Raw genomic sequence first — 20,585 nt, forward strand, 5'->3', positions numbered from 1 at the left:
TCACCGTAGTAATCTAGTTATGTTCACTTACGCGACCCGCGTCCGCGAGTGCCATCCCGTGGACCGTTGTCTTCGGAATTCACCCTCAGCAGAATGGTGAGTGTAAACAAAAGCTCCAAACTCTATAATTCTCGGACCATCCCTTTTGTATCCTCCCTTGTAATTTTTTACATTTTCTAAACTCTGTGACCTATTTCTTGGTTGCAGAGGGTGCAAAGTCCCAAGTTCCAAAGTTCCGGGTTCCAAATCTCCGGAGTACCACCCTCCCAACCTCTTGGAGTTCGGCTCCAACTTCGCGGAGCCCCCTGAAAATCGCCAGCCTTCTCCGGTGACCGGGAAGCTATTGCATCTCAACGACATTTTCGGCAATAAGTCCAGATCATGCTTGTGGTACAGTACTTTCTTATTTCTCCCGACCCCCTCGTCATGGCCAGTCTTCGGTGAACTTTTAATATTGTTAAAATAACAGAACTGATTTTACGAAGGTTTTATTATAAGACAAAAGACTACGCAAAAAATTATTATTAACCTCTGTCTATGTTTTTTTTTCTCTAGATGGGCCCCTGAATTAGTAAATTGAATCTGTCTAATATTATTGTGTATTGAAATTGTAAAGTTATAATATGTTCGAAATTCAGAAAATACCAACTACAGAAATAGTTCTTTTAAAATTCTAACTTTAACAAATAAACAAGAGAATATGGCACAATCACCCATGTTGTATTTTTTTTATCTAGTTGTTAATTTGTTTTATTAATATTAACGATCCACAGTGTTCTCTAAGGTTTACTTGAGAAACACCATTTGGACATTCCGTTCCTCCCTTGTGCCCTCTGGATTTTTCAACGAACATTTGTGTGGCTATAAGCGGCTTCCAGGACTATAAATAAAGGTACTACCCAATGGCACAAGCACAAAGGGGGGTTCATAACAACACCTCCATATTTATTTACAATGAAAAAAAAAAAAAAAAAAAAACCGAAGATGCACGATCCGACGTTTCGCTCTCTCGTCAGTGAAAACGTGAAAAGAAGGCTTCCCTGCCGGCCCCGGAACGAGCGTGAGCGGTGTGGCACTTGCAGCCAGTTGCAGAAAGTAGCGTTGCTGCCGCTAGATTCTTGTGACCATAGAGTAAATAAAGTACTAATGTCACTCGCTCGGCACACTGCGACACAGTGTGTCGCAAACTATACTATCATAGATATTGAGGGTTTCGTGGTCGGTATGCCAGAATGAACAGTGGAAAGTTTGTAAATATTTTTCTTATGTTTTGTTTTGTATATAATACTTTGTATAAATATATAAATTATTTTGCATAGAATATTTTTAATTTATACAGCCTGAAATATTATTGGTTTTAATATTTGTGTAATGTAGTGATGGTATGATGTTAATATTTAGGGTTTTACTGGTAACATGAGCGATTGCCTTATATAATTTTTTTGAGGCTTTTGCTAAACCATTAATTCTTTTTAAGTAATTTCAGTATTTTTTCTGCTCCTTTTATACTTGTATTTTTGACGGTGTAGGCATACATACACTGCTGCGTAACCAAGGCATGCTGTGTTGAGCTCAATGCAAAAGAGGCATTACCTATAGACTAGCCATTAAGGGTATAAGGGTACTGTATAAATTTGTATTAAGACTATTCTTAATGCTGGTTTTCTGATTGCAGATGCATTACGAGCACACTTCTAGTCTATCCAAGAATTATTATTGTACCCTGTGCTTACAAGCAAATAATATTTGTGATCTGAATTTTTTATAATAAATGTGCCTATTAAGACACTGGGAACTCACTGCTGCTAACCAATTCCTTCTTCTCACCACTCTGTCATCAATAGGGGGGAAGTAACAATACCATTTAAATGAATACCATGTAAAGATAATATTTTAATTTATGGTTTAAAAAATTTGCTATTCATCAATAACAACTTGATTAAACAATTATGATGTACAAAATTTGTTAGTCTACTTGTGTACTTACTATAATCTAAATATCTTTGTTCCCCATCATGTAGGATTTATGCTATGAAATCGTGATTTGAGCATTTCCCTATGTCAGTGTATATGGAGGCTGCCATAAGGTGGTGTATACTGGGAACAAAGTGCCTATTAATTCATAATATTATGAGAAAATTAACAACACAAATATTTTAAACCTGAAATGCTAACATAAACTTTGAACTCAGACCTGTTTGTTGCAATGATATGAAACTTAAGTATAGTCACGTCCAGCTACACACAGCTAAGTTCTTGTCGGCAGTCAGATACGGAAATAGGCATCACAGAATCCAATGGAAAAGTTTGCGATTAATTATTGTGAATGCAGGTGGAGAAGAAGGCTTTGTTCCGAATGGTTTACCTATTATTTATTTTAAATTAAAAACAGAAATCTGGAGACTGCCAACACCATATGAATTTTAAATACTTTTCAATGCAGGTGAAAAGTAAATGACTGCTAATTTTCCGAATATGTGTTTAGTTTGGACAACAGCAGTCATCATAACGTACAGCTGAATCATTCTTAATACAATACATCCGAAATTGGCCGACAAACACCACTGTTCATTCTCTTCAACAGTGACGAAAGAAAGTCTTATGTTTTTAGTAAAACATGTGCCAGAAACAAAACAATTTCAAACAGATGTGTTAATCACGTAATGTGGCCATGCTGTCATTCGTCTGCCTCCATACTCGCTGAATGGAACCCCAGTGAGCTGGCACGGACACACGCCACAGATTAAATCGGCGAAAGAATCTCTTCATCGCTTGATGATAAAAACAAATTGTGTGAGGAGTTGCTAATCAGCTGTTTTGTGGGCAAATGAGAATAGTGTTGCAAGCACGAGTACAATATTGAAGGGAACTATGTGAACAGTGACAGGAGAATTGGAATTATAATTTATATAATAATAATAATAATAATAACAATAATAACTGTCGGATGTTCAAGTGACAGGGACACTGCCAGCAATACAGACGGTGGGGAAGCAGTTTTTGTGATTCACAATATGTAGTTCAATATTTTAATTGTTTGCTAGCTTTACTGTCCTATGCCTATTTCAAAAATTTGAAGTGGTACATGTATGAATAATGGAATATAAACCACTTTGGTATTATTTTTGGTGCAAATATAGTTTTTTTAGCTACTTAAGTCATAAATTAGACCTAGTGCATCTAATTTCCTTCAGTCATGTGTTTGAAGGAGCCTTTAAATTTAGATATACATTCAATTTGTTAAATATTTGTGGTTCAAACAACGAATTGGTACTATACAAATTTTCAATCAATTAAGCACAATAAAATTAAATATAAAAAAAAACACTTTGCCATAATAACTTAGACTGTTTGGATTGTCTCCATCTGATCTAGAAAAATCAATTTCAAAATTCTTGGACGAGAATGAATGACCAAAAGTGTGATGAATGATGAAATAAAAATGCATGAGCAAGGTTTAGTTCGCCACCCTAAGTCGAGCTGTTCTGATTAGTCCATGGAACTATCACCACAATTTGAGAATTAAAACCGACCAGTCACGAACCAATCACAGTGATTCGACTTTGTTTAAATTAGCTCACCAACTGGGCTGCTCGGTCACGACATCTCTCTCGTTGTTTGGTGCGAAACTTCAGACAACGAGCTTCACAATCTTCTTGACTTCTTTTCAGGGGGTAGGGGGGGGGTGAACCCCCCAAAACACCCCTCATGGGTACACCTATGGCATAAGGTGTTACTTTAGGGGTCTTGTCTCAAATTTTGCCACACTTGGGCTAAGTCACGTCCTTAGTGAAGAGTTCTAGCTGGGCCCGAGTCGTCGGCGCCGCTAGAACCACACGGCAACACACGACGCACGCCCACCGTCCTGCGGTAATGACCCCGGTGCCAAGCTGTCTTCATGTTTTACAATTATTTCCCGTTTTTATTAAACCCGCACTGCAGTTCCCAGCAGCGATGCAAGTTGTCAAAGCTTTAGAGTTGCAGACTTACCAATCATCAAGTTCCAAACCAACTGGAACACAACCTGCATACACAAATGAACAAAACATGTTTTTATTATTTGTACCTTGCAAGTTGAGTAAAGCAGTTGAAAAATTTATGATAAATAAGTACTTAAGGGTTTATTTAACAGTAAATTTATATGCAGAACAATTCAATATACAATTTTATGCATTTTGATCATAATGACATTAACAGAGGTGGTACAAAATACACAATTTCAAGCAGACCATCGCCTACAAAATATATAATAAATTATAAGTAATTATACTAAATTTATTGTACATTGCAGACAGTTGTCCATTTCACACAACTTAGAGCTGACTAGATAGTACACAGGCATAGTTCAACAAATATATTTATTTCAATTTTACGAATAAAAATATTAAAAATATAAGTTGCAGGAAAAATCATGATTAATGATGTTTAATTTGAAATTTTCAATGCCATTTGTTCTTCAGTTTAACATCATAATCAATGAGTTAGCATTTAAAACAAAAACTAAAATTCTCTAATATATAAAATGCTTGAACATAAGATGACCTCAGAAATGAGACATTCTTGAATACAATACAGTTGCATTAATGTATAATCTCTTAAGGTAACTTTAAATATGTTAAAAATTTAATACTGGACAGTAGATTGTACATTGTGTAGCATAGCGAGAGTTTGTATAGTACATATTTTGAAATTATATTCTGTCAAGGTGTTGCAAAAGAACAAAAAAATTTATGTGTAGATACTTAAAAAAAATTGCGATGGGAATCCAAATTGACAAAAAAAAAAAACTCCTACAGTTGAATTCACTCTGTCTAAATGAATGTTGCATTCTATGATTTGTGAGCCAATAATGTGGATGGTCTGCTAACTTACTATTCTGGAGCTATATGGTTATTCATATTAACATTCGTACCGGTACTGTTGGAGGGGGAAAATTACCAATGCTTTTTAATGTTAAAAATGACTCTACTCAACTGAAATAAATGAAAAGTAAAATCCAGGTAGACTAATAGAGTAGAAAAATAAATAAACTTATTAAAAGTATACTTAATTAGACAATATGCTACAATGTAACTGCCAATTTATTTCAAACAAGAAAAAAATAAAAGCAATCTTTTAAAGTGTGCAAGACTTGCATGGTTCAGAAAAGAAATGTTGACAGAGACATGGCTTGTGTTTGAAACGAAACAAACAGCAAGTTCCGTCGCATTCCCGTGACAATCTCTAATTGCTTCTTGGGGAGGGACGGCCACATTTCTGTGTTGCTGGACCGGGCCAAGGACTCGCTGGATTAGACAAGTGAACACCAAGGTCTCGCTGGATCGGGCGGGTGAAAGCTAAGGTATCACTGGATCGAGCGGGTGAAAGCTAAGGTATCGCTGGATTAGACGGGTGAAAGCCTCAAGGTCTCGCTGGATCGGGCGGGTGAAAGCTAAGGTATCGCTGGATTAGACGGGTGAAAGCCTCAAGGTCTCGCTGGATCGGGCGGGTGAAAGCTAAGGTATCGCTGGATTAGACGGGTGAAAGCCTCAAGGTCTCGCTGGATCGGGCGGGTGAAAGCTAAGGTATCGCTGGATTAGACGGGTGAAAGCCTCAAGGTCTCGCTGGATCGGGCGGGTGAAAGCTAAGGTATCGCTGGATTAGACGGGTGAAAGCCTCAAGGTCTCGCTGGATCGGGCGGGTGAAAACTAAGGTATCGCTGGATTAGACGGGTGAAAGCCTCAAGGTCTCGCTGGATCGGGCGGGTGAAAGCTAAGGTATCGCTGGATTAGACGGGTGAAAGCCTCAAGGTCTCGCTGGATCGGGCGGGTGAAAGCTAAGGTATCGCTGGATTAGACGGGTGAAAGCCTCAAGGTCTCGCTGGATCGGGCGGGTGAAAGCTAAGGTATCGCTGGATTAGACGGGTGAAAGCCTCAAGGTCTCGCTGGATCGGGCGGGTGAAAGCTAAGGTATCGCTGGATTAGACGGGTGAAAGCCTCAAGGTCTCGCTGGATCGGGCGGGTGAAAGCTAAGGTATTGCTGGATTAGACGGGTGAAAGCCTCAAGGTCTCGCTGGATCGGGCGGGTGAAAGCTAAGGTATCGCTGGATTAGACGGGTGAAAGCCTCAAGGTCTCGCTGGATCGGGCGGGTGAAAGCTAAGGTATCACTGGATTAGACGGGTGAAAGCCTCAAGGTCTCGCTGGATCGGGCGGGTGAAAGCTAAGGTATCGCTGGATTAGACGGGTGAAAGCCTCAAGGTCTCGCTGGATCGGGCGGGTGAAAGCTAAGGTATCGCTGGATTAGACGGGTGAAAGCCTCAAGGTCTCGCTGGATCGGGCGGGTGAAAGCCAAGATATAGGGTGTGTGAAAGCCTAGCCCATGCTGCAGGTTTTAAACTAACTCATTTTAATATACATTAATTTTTATAAAGGCTTTCATTTTTCATAGTTTAAGGGAAGACTATACAATTTACTGAATAGCTTTTGTTGATTTTACCCAAAGATGTTATTTGAAGCGAGTGCTTGCTTGCAGAATTTAATTTTCTTTAGGATATTGATGACAATCACTTTAAAATTTCTTTCAACTATGTCTCACAAAGTATAAACTAAATTATTCAGTGATATGTATGATAGAATATATTCACATGTGACTCAATGCATTATCAGTATAATATTATTACTTATTGTTATTAGTCATTTAACATGTCCATTAACGTAAAAATGTATTAATATTTGTTGTATGAATTGTGAATGATGGCAGGAATAAGAATTTTTGCATTAATCCTATGCAGCTTTATATTCAAAAACAGAGTTTAATTGTACAGAAATGCAAATATAAAATTACAAATGCTTAAATTTTGTTGCTAGTAAAATTACAAAAGTAAATGATAAATTATGAATATTATGAGTTAACGCAGAAAGAGATTTTAAATTCAAGAGTTTTATTTTGATGATGCAGAATGCTTGCTTTTTTTCACCCAGAATTTTTAACATAATGTTCAATTACTTAAATATTTGCACTGAAAAATGCAGACATAATACATAAATAAAACCATACCAGAAAAGTACAGTTTGAGTAAAACATCAATAAAGCGAAACATTTGCAATACAATACGACAGCTTCCTTTTAAAACTTCAATAACAGTATTTTTACACATTTCAGACATTAGTTAACAGTTTGCCTCACTGCGCTTCTCAAAATATTTTCTTTCATATTCATGCACACACGAGACAGAAAATCTCAAATCTCACAACACCTTACACACACTTTATGTCATAATAATAGCAAGTAGTTATAAACAACTGTTGTAAGAACAAATTGTAAAATGAGAGAAACTGTTTTCTTGTAAATCTATAATGTATTATTTAATGCACAAATAGCCTCTATTTCTGTAACTATGTTTACTTTTGGTGTCAGGATTTCATTTCAATATAAACACAGATATGTAAGTACAACTGCAATATATTCTTACGTATATGTTTATCTAAGACCCTTTGTCTTCACTTTGAAGCTTTTATTTAATACTGTATAAAAACTACAGTCATATTATCATTAAAATCTTAAAAAAGAAATACTTTATATTATATTATAACTTTTAAAGTACGGAAGCGTAAAATTCAAAATGGTGTACGTAACAATCCCGAGACTATTTAAATAGCACATTACGTAATCTTCAACTGACATGCAAAGCTTTTATGTTACACTGTCTCTCATTTGCAAAGAAATGTATTACCTACTAAGTTGCTTCCTGAGGTAAAAGCTGGAGTAAAGCGACGCCCACACATTTTGTAATGCTCCATTTGCTGCTGAAAGGCGGTAGGCTAGGAGGTTTCCCGACAACTGCAACAAACTCCGAAAAAAAAAAAAAACTCACGGGCTTCTTAGAGAATTTATCTCCCAAAATGCTCTCCACACGCTCTGTTTCACCAGGACATTCACAAGTATATGCCAAGATCTGGAATTTACAAAAAAATTACAAGCTTACACAAAAACTCAAGCGGTTGTACGTAAAAAATATTAATTATTTTTTTTCTTTTAATTGAAACTTCTTTGCTGACGGAGCTGCAATTTTCAAGCGTTAAGAAAATTCCGATCGCACGAGGGGAATAGCTAGGTACGTGGTGGGGGAACCGGCAGGGGAGAGGTAGAAATGTTGCAGCATACTTGCACACTTGCAGACTTGCATACTTGCACAATAGAATAATTTAGCGCTCACATACTTGCATACATTTCTTTTATATCTGCGATCTCAGCCAAAGGGAATTATGTTTCCTGTACCTAATAATGTTATAAGCAAGAAGTATCACTTCTGTCACACACAGACTCCACGCATACACTTTTATTTTCTAAGCGCAACAAATTGTATACTAGTTTTTGGTTTGTAAGTTTACAAAATGTATTCCAGGATAGTTTACACTATCATAAATTTTAATTTGGCACACCAATACGCTTAGTACATCTCACGATGTTCCCGAAAGTTAATATATACGGCTGCATGTTGCCACAACTGGGTCAGCCATCTTGACAACTTCAGCTGGTGGCTATAGCAGTTTTATGCATGAATGCCCATTGGCTTTCAACCTGTTAAACGTCCATTGTGTAATGAGCACTTATTTCATTGCATTTCTGGGGCACACTAAAACTGAACCTTCAACACACCTAAATAAGTATAACCTCAAGGACGCAAGCTTGTTGAACATGATTATAGTTATTTTTTTAAAAAGGGAAAAAGGTTTTATAGTTTTTCATGCTCAACATTATTTTAAATAATTATGCATTAAATTTAGACTGTGAGTTTTGTATTAAAAGTTTATTTGCAACATGAGAACACATGAATTTGCTCATCGTTTATGAGGTTAGATGTTACACATCTCTGGCGAGTGCTGAAAGACTCGCCAACATTTTTTAAAAAAAATTTATTGTAATTGCTATTTTTTAAGGACTGCTCTTGTAAGTTTGTAACCATAAGTAGCTTTTTTTTCTCTTTTAAATCTTCTGAACTTTACTACACATTATTTCCAAGCTTTGACTCAAGAGATCAAAACTTTAAACATTGTGTAATTTTACCGCTATTAGATAACACTTGGTAAATGTCAGGTAACCAAAATTTGGCGCTAAAAGAAAACTAGCAAGAAAGCTATCGAATCGAGATAAATTGACAGGAAAAGACTTCAAACGATAGCAGCGGCGAGAAAATGGATTAACCAGCACTGGTGTGTGACCGAGCTCAAAGCTCAATTTGTACGTACAACTGTGATGAGCCATTTAAATATCAAACTGAAATTTTCTAAGTGGATGTTGCACTATAAAAATGATGTCAAAATATTTATACGTTGACTCAAGTATATTCCTCAGATTGGCCACTGCGCAGATATTTGTGCTTGGAATTTAAATAATACCTTTTGGCATTTTCTGAGCGTTTAGAGAGCTTTGTTGCAGAAATTAATTCTTTTAACAGTTTGATTGCGATTTTAAAATTCTACTTTCCATCACAATAATTTTAATAAATTACAATGCTCATGACACTCGAAAACCTACCACAGGCTGTAACACACAGACCTGCAGTGATACTAACATTATAATTCAGTTTAAATTAGTTAAAAACACCAACAACATACTTTAATTTTTATTATTCATGCTCTTCAATATTCAATCTATTTTTTTTGTGAATTTTGAATCTAAAACATTTAAATGATGACAAGTTTTTATGCTCTTCAATTTGTTTTCCTCAAGTTTCAAAGAATACTGAAACATTAAAATTGAGTTTTTTTTAACATGTCTGATGAAAAACACGTTTCACACTTTGTCGCAAAAAGCAATAAACCCTTTAAATATAAAATACTAATAATAATAATAATAATAATAATAAGCATTTGAGAGGAACATACGAGGGTCATTCAATAATTTAAGAGACAAATTGATGTAGAAAAAACTTGTGTAAATTTACAACTTCATACAACTTTCACCATACTGTAATTTATAATTTTAGCTTTCCACTCAAAAAAAAAAAAAAAAAAACTTGGATCACTGAACGTTGTTCAACTAATAAGGAAACTTCAAGAGGACACGCCATCATTAAATACATTATTGAGATTTTCATCCGTCAGCTGTTCTCAGCTCATCCATGTGATGCCATGAAAATCCAAAACTCCTCGTACAAACTGTTTCATTTTTACATCATTTTGTCTCTTTAATTATTGAAAGTCCCTCGTATAAACTTTTTATATACTTTTCACGAATGAGTGAGTTAACAACCATTTTATTAGTTCAAATTCTCTTCAAATTTCATTTTAGATATTTTTTAGTTCTCATTGAATTTTTTCCCATTATATTGAAAAAATAAGTTAGCTACGTTGTTTTTAAAAACAATTACATGACCAAATTTCACTAAATGTTCGAAAGTTTTAAATGATTCTCTTTAACTACTAAAAAGTATTTTTACAATTGTAATTGTCTAAGACCTAAAAAGAATACAAAAAAAAATTACATAAACAACGGTACTTGGACATGAAATTGTTTCACAAACATGCACAAAGGTTACATTTAGATAGAAGAATCCATATCAACATCTTAATGTTTTAATAACTAATGAAAACAACTTCCTTACTAAACAATGAATATGTTGATGAATACTTGTGTTCATTCCATTTTGGAGAATAGCTGGTCGTATTACGTTTTGAGTTTATGCCATAGTAACAGTGTAAGGAAACAGCTAAGGTTTGGCATACTGACTCATGAAAAACAAAATATTGGCAAACTGACATTTCAAATATTTAAGATAAGTTGGGGTCATTTAGTCCGATACCAACAGAGTAGCAATCTAAGTCTGAGAAGTTAGTTTATTATATTCACTTTTCTGATTGAATTGTTTTTTTAATTTGACAAAATAAACCAATAAAAAAGGAATGTGTACAGTTGGGACAGCTGATCCATGCAGTCAAGTCAAGGGGTTTGGTTTTTGCATTAATGGCCATTCTTAAGTTTGATCGGTTTGTTTATATCTGAAGCACTAAGCACAGCATGCGAGAGGAAAAAGTACTCGCAGCTAATGTTCCGACCGCGAAAACAATTTGCAGGTTTGCAAAACTGATACCCAGGAACTTGTAAAAAATAAACAACTCTACCCTCGTAAACTACATCAACAGTACTCAACAATAACAAAACACATGTTCGTTTCAACAATGATACAGTATAAAAATAGCCCCGTCGTCACCACTGCAGTCCCGGCGGGCCCAGGGTTGGGTCGGTGGGTCGGTGGCCCGGACTCACTTCTTCAGGAAGCTGAACAGCCCTCGGCCCTTCTCGGCCGGCGGCGCCATTAGCATCGGGACCTGGTTCTTGTGGGTGATGCTGATCTGCAACCAGCCACGACTCCCGTGCATCGACTGCCTTTCCCGGGTGGGCCACAGCCCCTATTTCATTATTAGGTGGGCCACAGCCCCTATTTCATTATTAGGTGGGCCACAGCCCATATTTCATTATTAGGTGGGCCACAGCCCATACTTCATTATTAGGTGGGCCACAGCCCATATTTTATTATTAGGTGGGCCACAGCCCCTATTTCATTATTAGGTGGGCCACAGCCCCAATTTTATTATTAGGTGGGCCACAGCCCCTATTTCATTATTAGGTGGGCCACAGCCCCTATTTCATTATTAGGTGGGCCACAGCCCCTATTTCATTATTAGGTGGGCCACAGCCCATATTTTATTATTAGGTGGGCCACAGCCCCTATTTCATTATTAGGTGGGCCACAGCCCCAATTTTATTATTAGGTGGGCCACAGCCCATATTTCATTATTAGTATTTATAGATAATGCAAGTTGAAAGGTCTCCACATACAATATGTATCGGTACCTCTTTGTAATGAAGGGTAAAAGAAAAGGTTTGCGACACATCTTTTCGAAGTTCCTGAGACTTCTGCGCAGACGCAGTACCGTTGTCTCGTATTTCCTTTCCATTTTCAGGAAATTACTCCTACCGAATGCCGTATACCGGGAGCTGAGATGTTTGCACATCAAAAGTGGCTTCACTTCCAAGCGGTTGGTAAACCAACTGCATTTCTACCTAACTGATGGTGCATAATCTGTTTGCTTCGAAAGTATGGGTAGAGGTATAACATTTTTATTTTCTAGGATTCAAAGAAACACTAGTGGCGTTGATAAAAATTGTGAATTGAAAGCAGCTGAGAGAAAAAAAAGGGTCCACGAGCAAATCATTTTGTCGAGCCTCCCCACGTTACTGAACGTATAATTTTTCAAACCCCACAAATAAAAAAATACATTAACTTTACCTGCACGCATCGCATAACTTTTATGGTTTCATATGAATTCTATAAGCAATAAACTTGCAATTTCACCCAACTAAAAGAGTACCCTTATGCATGGACAAAATTAGGTCGGAATCCCAGGGTGGTAACGGGGCGGGGGGAGGGTTTCCATGGAATAAATTTTATAATTTCAATTCCACAGTTACGATATTGCAAGCGCAAACGGGCCCCCTCAGAGAGGGTATTTTTTGTTCCAGGATGCACTCGTGCATTGGAGACAGTCTGGCCCTGGGGATTGCCCCTCTAGATGGCACCATCGGATAGAGTATGTCGGCAAGGACTCAACCAAGGTCTACAGTAAGGACTTCCTAGCATTTTCCCGGCAGGATTTCGCGAAACCACGCCAGACGGGTGGAGGGACAGAAATTCTATCCCGGGATTTCCCGAAAGCAAGTCTAAAATTTTAAATCGCAATACAATCTTGCTACTGAAAAGGGTACATCAGTTAAAAATCAATTTTAAATATCCACTCTGGTTATTGAAATTGATTACCAGCATTTTCAGCCTTCAAGCCGTTGGATTCATGATTCAAGTACGTACACAAGTTACTTATGTACTAAACTTAATGATACCAGTAGTACTTATGTACTAAATGTTATGAATTTTCTTGTAGTCAAATCTTTCACCTGGCTTTACAGGTAAGCAGGTTCGTTAATAAAACTTTAAATGAGAGGGTGATTTTGATGGCAGTATGAGAAAAACCATTGTTCCAAGCCGGTGGGCTTTCTCGGGTGCTCCAGTTTCTCCCAAAAAATTGCAATCTGTTTTCATCGTTGCTTCATCCAAAAAATTTTCGCTATTGATTTTATGATTGTAGTTTGGAAAGATAGTAAGTTTTCTAAGTTTCGTTTTTAAATTCTGGAGTTTAGCGAAAATTCCACCCGAATGAAACAACAAAGTGTGAGCAGTTGCTCTCGGCTCATGGCCATGACGGTGGGGACTGGGGCGGCCGACACACACGAGGGCGGCGAGGGGGGCTGACCGTGCAGGGGGGCTGCATCCAGGGCTCGCCGTCGATCTGCATGGGGAACCTCTTCTTGGTGCGGATGAGGACGGAGCAGCACTGCGCCAGGCGGCGGCCGGACGCGCGCAGGCCCGTGCGCACCTGGCCCATGTGCAGGCAGTTCTCCAGCCCGATCACCTCGATCAGCTTGTCGCCGATGTCTGCGTCACACCCGTCACCACACTGCACACCCGATGTCCCGTCGCACCGACAGGACACCGCTATCAAACTGATCAAATACACCCAAAATGAAGCAACATTCTTTGGAGAACTAATTCATCGACAATTTCTGTGAACCATAGCTGTGGTTCTTTTAAAAAAACTTGCTTGCTTGTGGGTGCTGATGTTACGCAAGCCGGGCCATCGAGGGACACCAAGTATTGCCCCCTCAGAGAGGGTCTTTTCCGTTCCAATTGTGCCTCTGCCCCCAGGATGCACTCGTGCATTGGATACCGTCTGGCTCTGGAGATCGCCTCTCTAGATGGCACCATCGGATTGAGTATGTCGGCAAGGACTCGACCAAGGTCTACAGGAAGGACTACGCAGCATTTTACCCGGCATGTACTGCAACATGTTTGTTTTGACAGTTTAATTATTTATTATTATTTACGATTTATTTTATTTTTGTTTGCTCTATGTATAATATCATTTATTTTCAGAAACGGCAATATTTGGTTATGTATGTCTATGGAAAAGTGATTCTTTGGATTTTTACCGGACTATTTGAACGAGGTATTGTTGATACCCCTCTAAGGACTAATGGACTTGAAAACTGTAAACGGTAAAATTAACGCCGTAATTTTATTATGTAAATTATTAATTTTAATATTTATGTATTTGAATTTTAAGTGAAATTTTGTTATCCGCGCAATTGTTGCGTTCGGAGTTTACGTTTTCGGTAAGAAATTAGGTAACTGAAACGGTCCTTTTGGCCAATCACGGGCCACCATTTAAAAGTGAGTCTTACTGGTTATTTTGAGGAAACTAGTAAGAAAGAGAGTTCTACAATGGCCAGCTGAATGAGCGGCAACTTCGTGACGTCGGCGAATTTAAATCCTGAAAATTAGCTATCTAGCATCAGGCATCCCGGATAGTGGATGATAATTATGAACCATTAGGGAGTTCAGAACATTTAAATAGGATTTATCTAAAAAGATAAATATCATAGGAGTGATTAACGTGAGTAATAAAAGTGCCCAGATTTTTTGTGCCCTAATCTTATGCACGAATCACGAAACTCCCGTTTTTACGTCACATCGTCGCCGAAACTTATTATAAACATTGATTTCATGAATTAAATTGACTTTATAGAGGATTTAAATAATACTTGGACATAAATTTTACGAATTTACACATTAATTAACAGACTCAGTGGTCCTATAGATGAGAGGCTCTGAGCTCTGCCGATGATTTTGAACCTATCTAGCCGAGGTAAATTGATTTAAGTTCCCTAAAAAAAAACATTAATTAAAAACTGTGTAGTGTCAACGAACCCGAATTAAGACTTTTGAAAATATTTAAATGTGCGCAACATAACTCCTGGTAATTGAACTTTTATTGAATTACTATGATGTCACCGTTAAGTTAGGTTGTTGTTTTGGATATGAATAATAATTAAATATATTAATAAGATTGAAATCTTTTAAATCGTTTTTACATTGGAAATAAAATAATTCTATATTTAATATTCACAGTGTTGTGTTGTGTTATTTGTAAGTCCACCTACTCCAGTGTGTATTTATATATGTTCCATATCAATCAAATAACACCTAACTGTGACTTACCTTATGTCAACATTACCAGTGAAGAGTCACACAATTTAAGAAATCTAATTTATTACACAGTTTTATTCAGCCCAACGTTTAAGTGTGTGTGTGGAGCCTACTAAGCAGCACGAAAGTAGCTCTACATATTTAATTGGCTACCCTAGCGGGGCCTAAACAACTAAGAAGGTTCCCGCACATATTTATTTGGCACTCCAAGTGGGGCCTATACATATATCAACATAGCAAGTGTGTGCGTGAGGGAAAAGAGCTGCACATATTTATTTGGAGCCCATACGGTGGGGCCGATTTTGAGGTTAAGGGACACCTCAACAATTTTTTTGTGTAAATTCTGTACCATCCGAGTACTGTGTGCAAGTGCACTATTTGTGTAACGCATTATTTTTTTCAATTACTTCCTTGCACACCACTATGGCCGACGAACAAAACAAATACTTTCTTAGAGAAAGATCACGAAGTGTACGGGAGGAGTATGCTATTGCACAAACCTCAAGCAGTGAGTCGAATCCTTCATCATCTGCAGGGAATTCGCCTGTAGTCACCTGTGAGGAAAGGTTAGGGCGGCTCACATCTCCCCTAATCATGGAGCAGGAAAACATAAATGACACTGTCCTACACACAATTGCACCCCAGGATAGCACTCCTACTCCACCACCAGTGACACTAGAGTCACTGATGCAGATCTTGCTGCAGACAAATGCTCAGATGAAGCAGAACGACTCTAAATTGGAAAAAAACAACACCGTTCTCACTGAAAAACTAGAGCAAAACAACACTGCTCTCACTGAAAAACTACAGCAAAATAACATCAATCTCACGGCTGAGTTGAGGGCTGGATTGGAACAGACCAATGCTGCCATGGAACAGAACAATGCCAGCCTAAGGAATCTCGAGCACAGCATCGAGGTTAGACTCTTGCAACAACATGAGGAGATTCAGCAGATAGCCGAACAGGTCTCCCAATACAACAGCAGGGTAGATGGGTTGGAATCCCACGTCACGTCCCTGAGGAACATGATGGCCAACGAGCATCGAGGACAGGCCAACGCCAGGGAAGAGGTGCGTGAGCACATCCAGCACCTGGAGAGTAGGCTTGGTGACATCGAGGTGGCCACAGCTACGCTGAGGGACAGGTTTGAAAATCTATCTGTCCAACCGAGCCCTACAGCTGCATCAGCTGGTAGTATAGGCCAGGCCCAGGCAAGCGAGTGCCATGGACCTACTGTTCCAACACGGCCCACCACAAGCAAGCAACAGGGCGGCACCGAGTGCTACACTGAGCACCTGCCCCAGGAACCGTCACGTGTCACCCCCATCACTCATCGGCCAAGTAGCAGGACATTTGTAAACACGTCGAGTATGGACCCTGCTACTCTGATCCACCACCCGGCCAAGCATTGGGCAGAGGCCATGCCCACGTTTTCAGGAAGGGTTACCGAGAACCCTATACGGTTCTTGAAGCGCTTTGAGGAATATGCGGCCACGTTCAATCTCAGCGAGGCTGAGGTACTAAAATGCCTCAACAGTGCGTTGAAAGGGCAGGCTTTCTACTGGTGGGAAATGCTGAGTGCAACCACCAGTAGCTACAATCACTTCCAGGCCATGTTCCGCCAGCAGTATTGGAGTCTGCGCATTCAGAGCAATCTGCGTGCCCAGCTCCATACTGAGAGGTATGACCCCAGGAAGGGCACAACGCTGGAAGCCCACCTCTCAACAATGTTTGAGAAAACTAGATACCTCGACTTGCCCATGACGGACGAGGAGTTCGTAGCGGCAATACTCACTCAGTTGCCGCTGCGCTACCAAAAGCAGTTGTCCGGCCTGACGTACCGAGACGTCACAGAGTTCAGAGAGAGGCTCCTGAACTACGACAAGCTGGAGAAAATGGACAGGACGCCAGCACCCAAGGAGGACCACGAGAGGGTACCCCAGCAGAACCGCCAGCCACCCCTGAATAACTATTGGCAAAACAGGGACAACAAGCCAAGGGACAACCGTCAGGCAGCTGTCCACACTATGACGTGGCAACCCAAGGGCAGAGAGCAAAGCTCATATGGCCGGTACGCTATGAGCCAACGCAAAGGCCCCTACAACAAGAGGAAGACCTGGTGGTCAAATACGAGGAACTATCATAGCGACGAAGAGATGTACCAGCGCAAGAGGAAGGACGACCGCAACGACAACCGCCGCCGCTCCTACTCGCCTGAAGTACGGCCTCCCAGGGAGTCCCGTGACCGACGCCCAAGATCCTCGTCTGAAGACGAGAGAGAGTACGCGAGGAAGTACCGCAAGACGGAGGAACCTCGATACCAGGGCCGGCACGAAGAAACCCGAATGCCACCCCACCATTATTCCCCCCAGACGACAGAGAATCATGGCGGCCAAGCCCATAATAGCCAGTTCTCTGGAAACAAGCAACGCTACCAGAACGCGACATTTCCACCACCATTCCAGGCGCAGCATCCAGGACATCAAGCTGCATACTACCAGAGAGGGGAAGTGAACCCGGTAGCAGCCGAGTTCAAGGCTGCAGTGTCCAGCGTCGCAGGACCAAGTAATTGGAACCACAAAGAACAACAACAACGTGTTCCAGGTGGACGTGCCAACCAGGGCACGTTAAACTAGAACGGGTTTCAGTTGGATCGCCCCGAACAGAAACCCACTATTCAGGCTCAGGGGTACATAACGACAAAACTCCAATTTACAGCTGCATCAGCTACGATAAATTTATATGCACTGTTATGCTAAGAGAAAGTGAAAGGGACTTTCTCTATAATGAAAATGATGAAAATAGGGTTCATCAAGTTTGTACAGTTTGTCCACATGTGACATTAAAAATTGAAGAATGCAACGTGGATGCATTAATTGACAGTGGCGCTGAAGTCACGTGTGTCAGTGAGGAGTTGGTGAACTACCTCGAACACCAAGGTATAATACTACCCAAGATATCAGTACCAGCACTCAAGATAATTGGAGTGACATCAAGGGCAAGCCCTATTGTAAACAGACAGGTACTGATAACAGTACACGGCCTAGGCAGACCAAAAGACATGACTGCACTAGTTGTGAAAGGCCTAGCCAAACCTCTAATAATAGGTACTGACTTTCTATCACAATTTGGTGTAGTGATAGATTTTAAACTATGTGAAATTCATTCAAATGACTGTGAAACTCCAGTCACACTCACAGGCAAGTGGCATGTGAGGGAAAATTTTGTGGGAATATTGTACAGTGAACCTATGCACAGGCACATATACAATGCACAAGCAAGTGAGCAACTTCAGGCATCACTTGAAGACATAAGACAGTCACTACAGGAGGTGAAGAGTGTATCACCCAGTCAGCTGCAACAACTGTTTGGTGTACTGGCCAATTTTCAGTCAGTATTTTCTGACAAGCCAGGCAGAAACAGATTCTACCAAGCGAAAATTAAAATAAATGAGGAGGCACCGTACCACCGCAAATGCTATCCCATTCCGGTGAAGTACGTTCAGGAAGCCACAGCCTACCTACAACTTATGATTGATTGGAATGTAATCAGGAGAGAAGCAAGCCCCTATGCTAACCCCATAGTTTGTGTGAGTAAACGAGACGGGACAGTAAGACTGTGTCTCGATGCTAGGGAGCTCAACAAAATTACAGTCAAGGACAGGGAAAGTCCTATACAAACGGCAGAAATTTTAAGATTGTATCAAGGTGTGAAGTATCTCACAACCATGGATCTGTCGTCAGGCTATTGGCAGATACCATTAGAGCCTAATTCCTGCCAATATACATCATTTCTGTTCAGGAATCAGCAGTATGTATTTACAGTTATGCCGTTTGGACTGTGTAACGCAGTGGCTGACTTTACGAGATGTCTAGACGCAACCTTAGGACCCGAGTGTCAGGGATTTGCAAGGGCGTATGTCGATGACATATTAATAACATCATCAAATTTTGAAGAGCACATGCAGCATGTTGCCACTGTACTGCACAAATTGCAAGAGGCAGGCATGACTGTGAAAATTAGAAAATCTGTTTTCTGCAGAGAGGAATTACCTTTTTTAGGACACATCCTCACACCTGAAGGCATTAAGACAGCCCCAGACAAGCTGCAGAACATCCAAGAGTTTCCTACACCGAGGAACGTGAAACAGCTAAGAGCGTTTCTTGGAATAATTGGGTTTTACAGGATATACTCCAACCAAGTTGCACAGTGTGCAGTTCCACTGTTCAGCCTATTGAAGAAAGGTCAGGCATGGATGTGGAGTGAAGAGCACGAGCAAGCCTTCATCAGCTTGAAAAACTTGTTCCTGACTGAACACGTCATCTACCATCCAACCCAAGGGAAGGAATTTCTGTTATACACAGATGCCTCTGACACAGCCCTAGGATGTAAGCTTGCACAGGAGGAAAATGGAATTGAAAAGACTGTAGCAATGGCTAGTCGTACTCTCAACCAAGCCGAGAGAAATTACACTGTTACAGAGCGAGAGGCTCTGGCCATCATATGGGCACTCCAGAAGTACAGGGACCTGCTACTTGGAGAAACAGTGAAATTGTTAACAGATCACCAGGCGTTAACATGCCTTAAGGCAGGCAAGTTATTTGGTAGCCGCCTTACGAGATGGTTTTTGCTACTGCAGGAATATGATATTCATATACATCATATCAAGGGATCTGCCAACACCACTGCAGATTATCTAAGTCGCCTGCATGAACTACAAGAAAGTTCACCATCTACATCAAAACGACAGAAGGAATTTTAGTGGCACCAGTATCCACAGAAATATTTAAAACCAACCCTAAACTCCGAGATATCCTGAAGGATATAAAATGTAAACAACAGGCAGATGAGTACTGCAAAAACACCATCAACCAGCTGCAGAAGCAGTCAGCTGATAATAAAATTCACCAACATTTCTGTTTGTCAGCAGAAAATGTTTTGTTTGCCCAGTCAAGGAAGAGAGGCATTTTCGAAGATCACTGGAAACCAGTGATACCAGCTGATTTGAGGCAACCAATCACCTGGGAACTACATGTAGCCTTGGGACATGTAGGGAGCAAGAAGCTCATTGAAGCATTAAAGAGGCAAGTGTATTGGCCTAACATGTCACGCTATGTAAGTAAGGTCACAAGTGCCTGTGACCTATGTCAGAAGGTGAAACCACCTGGACAACGCCTGCATGGAGAATTGCAGCCAATCATTCCAACAGCACCATTGGAATTATTATCAGTTGATTTATTTGGCCCCCTACCACAGTCAAAGGGAGGTGTTAAGTATGTTTTTGTGATGCAAGATGTTTTCACAAAATTCACCAAATTATATGCAATTGTGAACCCAACTGCAAAAGCAGTTATGCAAAAATTAAAAACTTTCGTTGAAGAAATTGGTTTACCTAAAGTGGTATTGTCAGACAGAGGTACCCAGTTTACCAGTGATTTGTGGCAAACAGGAGTCAGGAAATTAGGTGCAATACCTACAACCATCAGTGTACGGCATCCACA

At 39.9% G+C, this 20,585-nt stretch overlaps 1 protein-coding gene and 1 long non-coding RNA gene across 2 annotated transcripts in view; one reads left to right on the top strand and one right to left on the bottom strand.

The window, feature by feature from the left end:
* Window positions 1–1,054: 1,054 nt before the first annotated feature.
* LOC134540462 (uncharacterized) lies at window positions 1,055–1,799 on the top strand. The gene is made up of 2 exons (XR_010076444.1): window positions 1,055–1,246; window positions 1,676–1,799. It is a non-coding gene; the product is annotated as an uncharacterized LOC134540462 (long non-coding RNA).
* Window positions 1,800–4,120: 2,321 nt separating this feature from the next.
* Window positions 4,121–20,585, bottom strand: part of LOC134540463 (diacylglycerol kinase 1) — a 153,449-nt gene continuing 136,984 nt past the window's right edge. The window contains exons 20-21 of the mRNA XM_063383230.1: window positions 13,291–13,472; window positions 4,121–11,334 (exon numbers count right to left, since the gene is read on the bottom strand). Of these exons, the coding sequence (XP_063239300.1) occupies window positions 11,245–11,334; window positions 13,291–13,472 (272 nt within the window). The 3' untranslated portion in view covers window positions 4,121–11,244. The remainder of the gene's footprint in view (window positions 11,335–13,290; window positions 13,473–20,585) is intronic.

This window comes from Bacillus rossius, chromosome 16 (genome assembly GCF_032445375.1).
Source record: "Bacillus rossius redtenbacheri isolate Brsri chromosome 16, Brsri_v3, whole genome shotgun sequence".
NCBI classification, from domain to species: Eukaryota; Metazoa; Arthropoda; class Insecta; order Phasmatodea; family Bacillidae; genus Bacillus; species Bacillus rossius.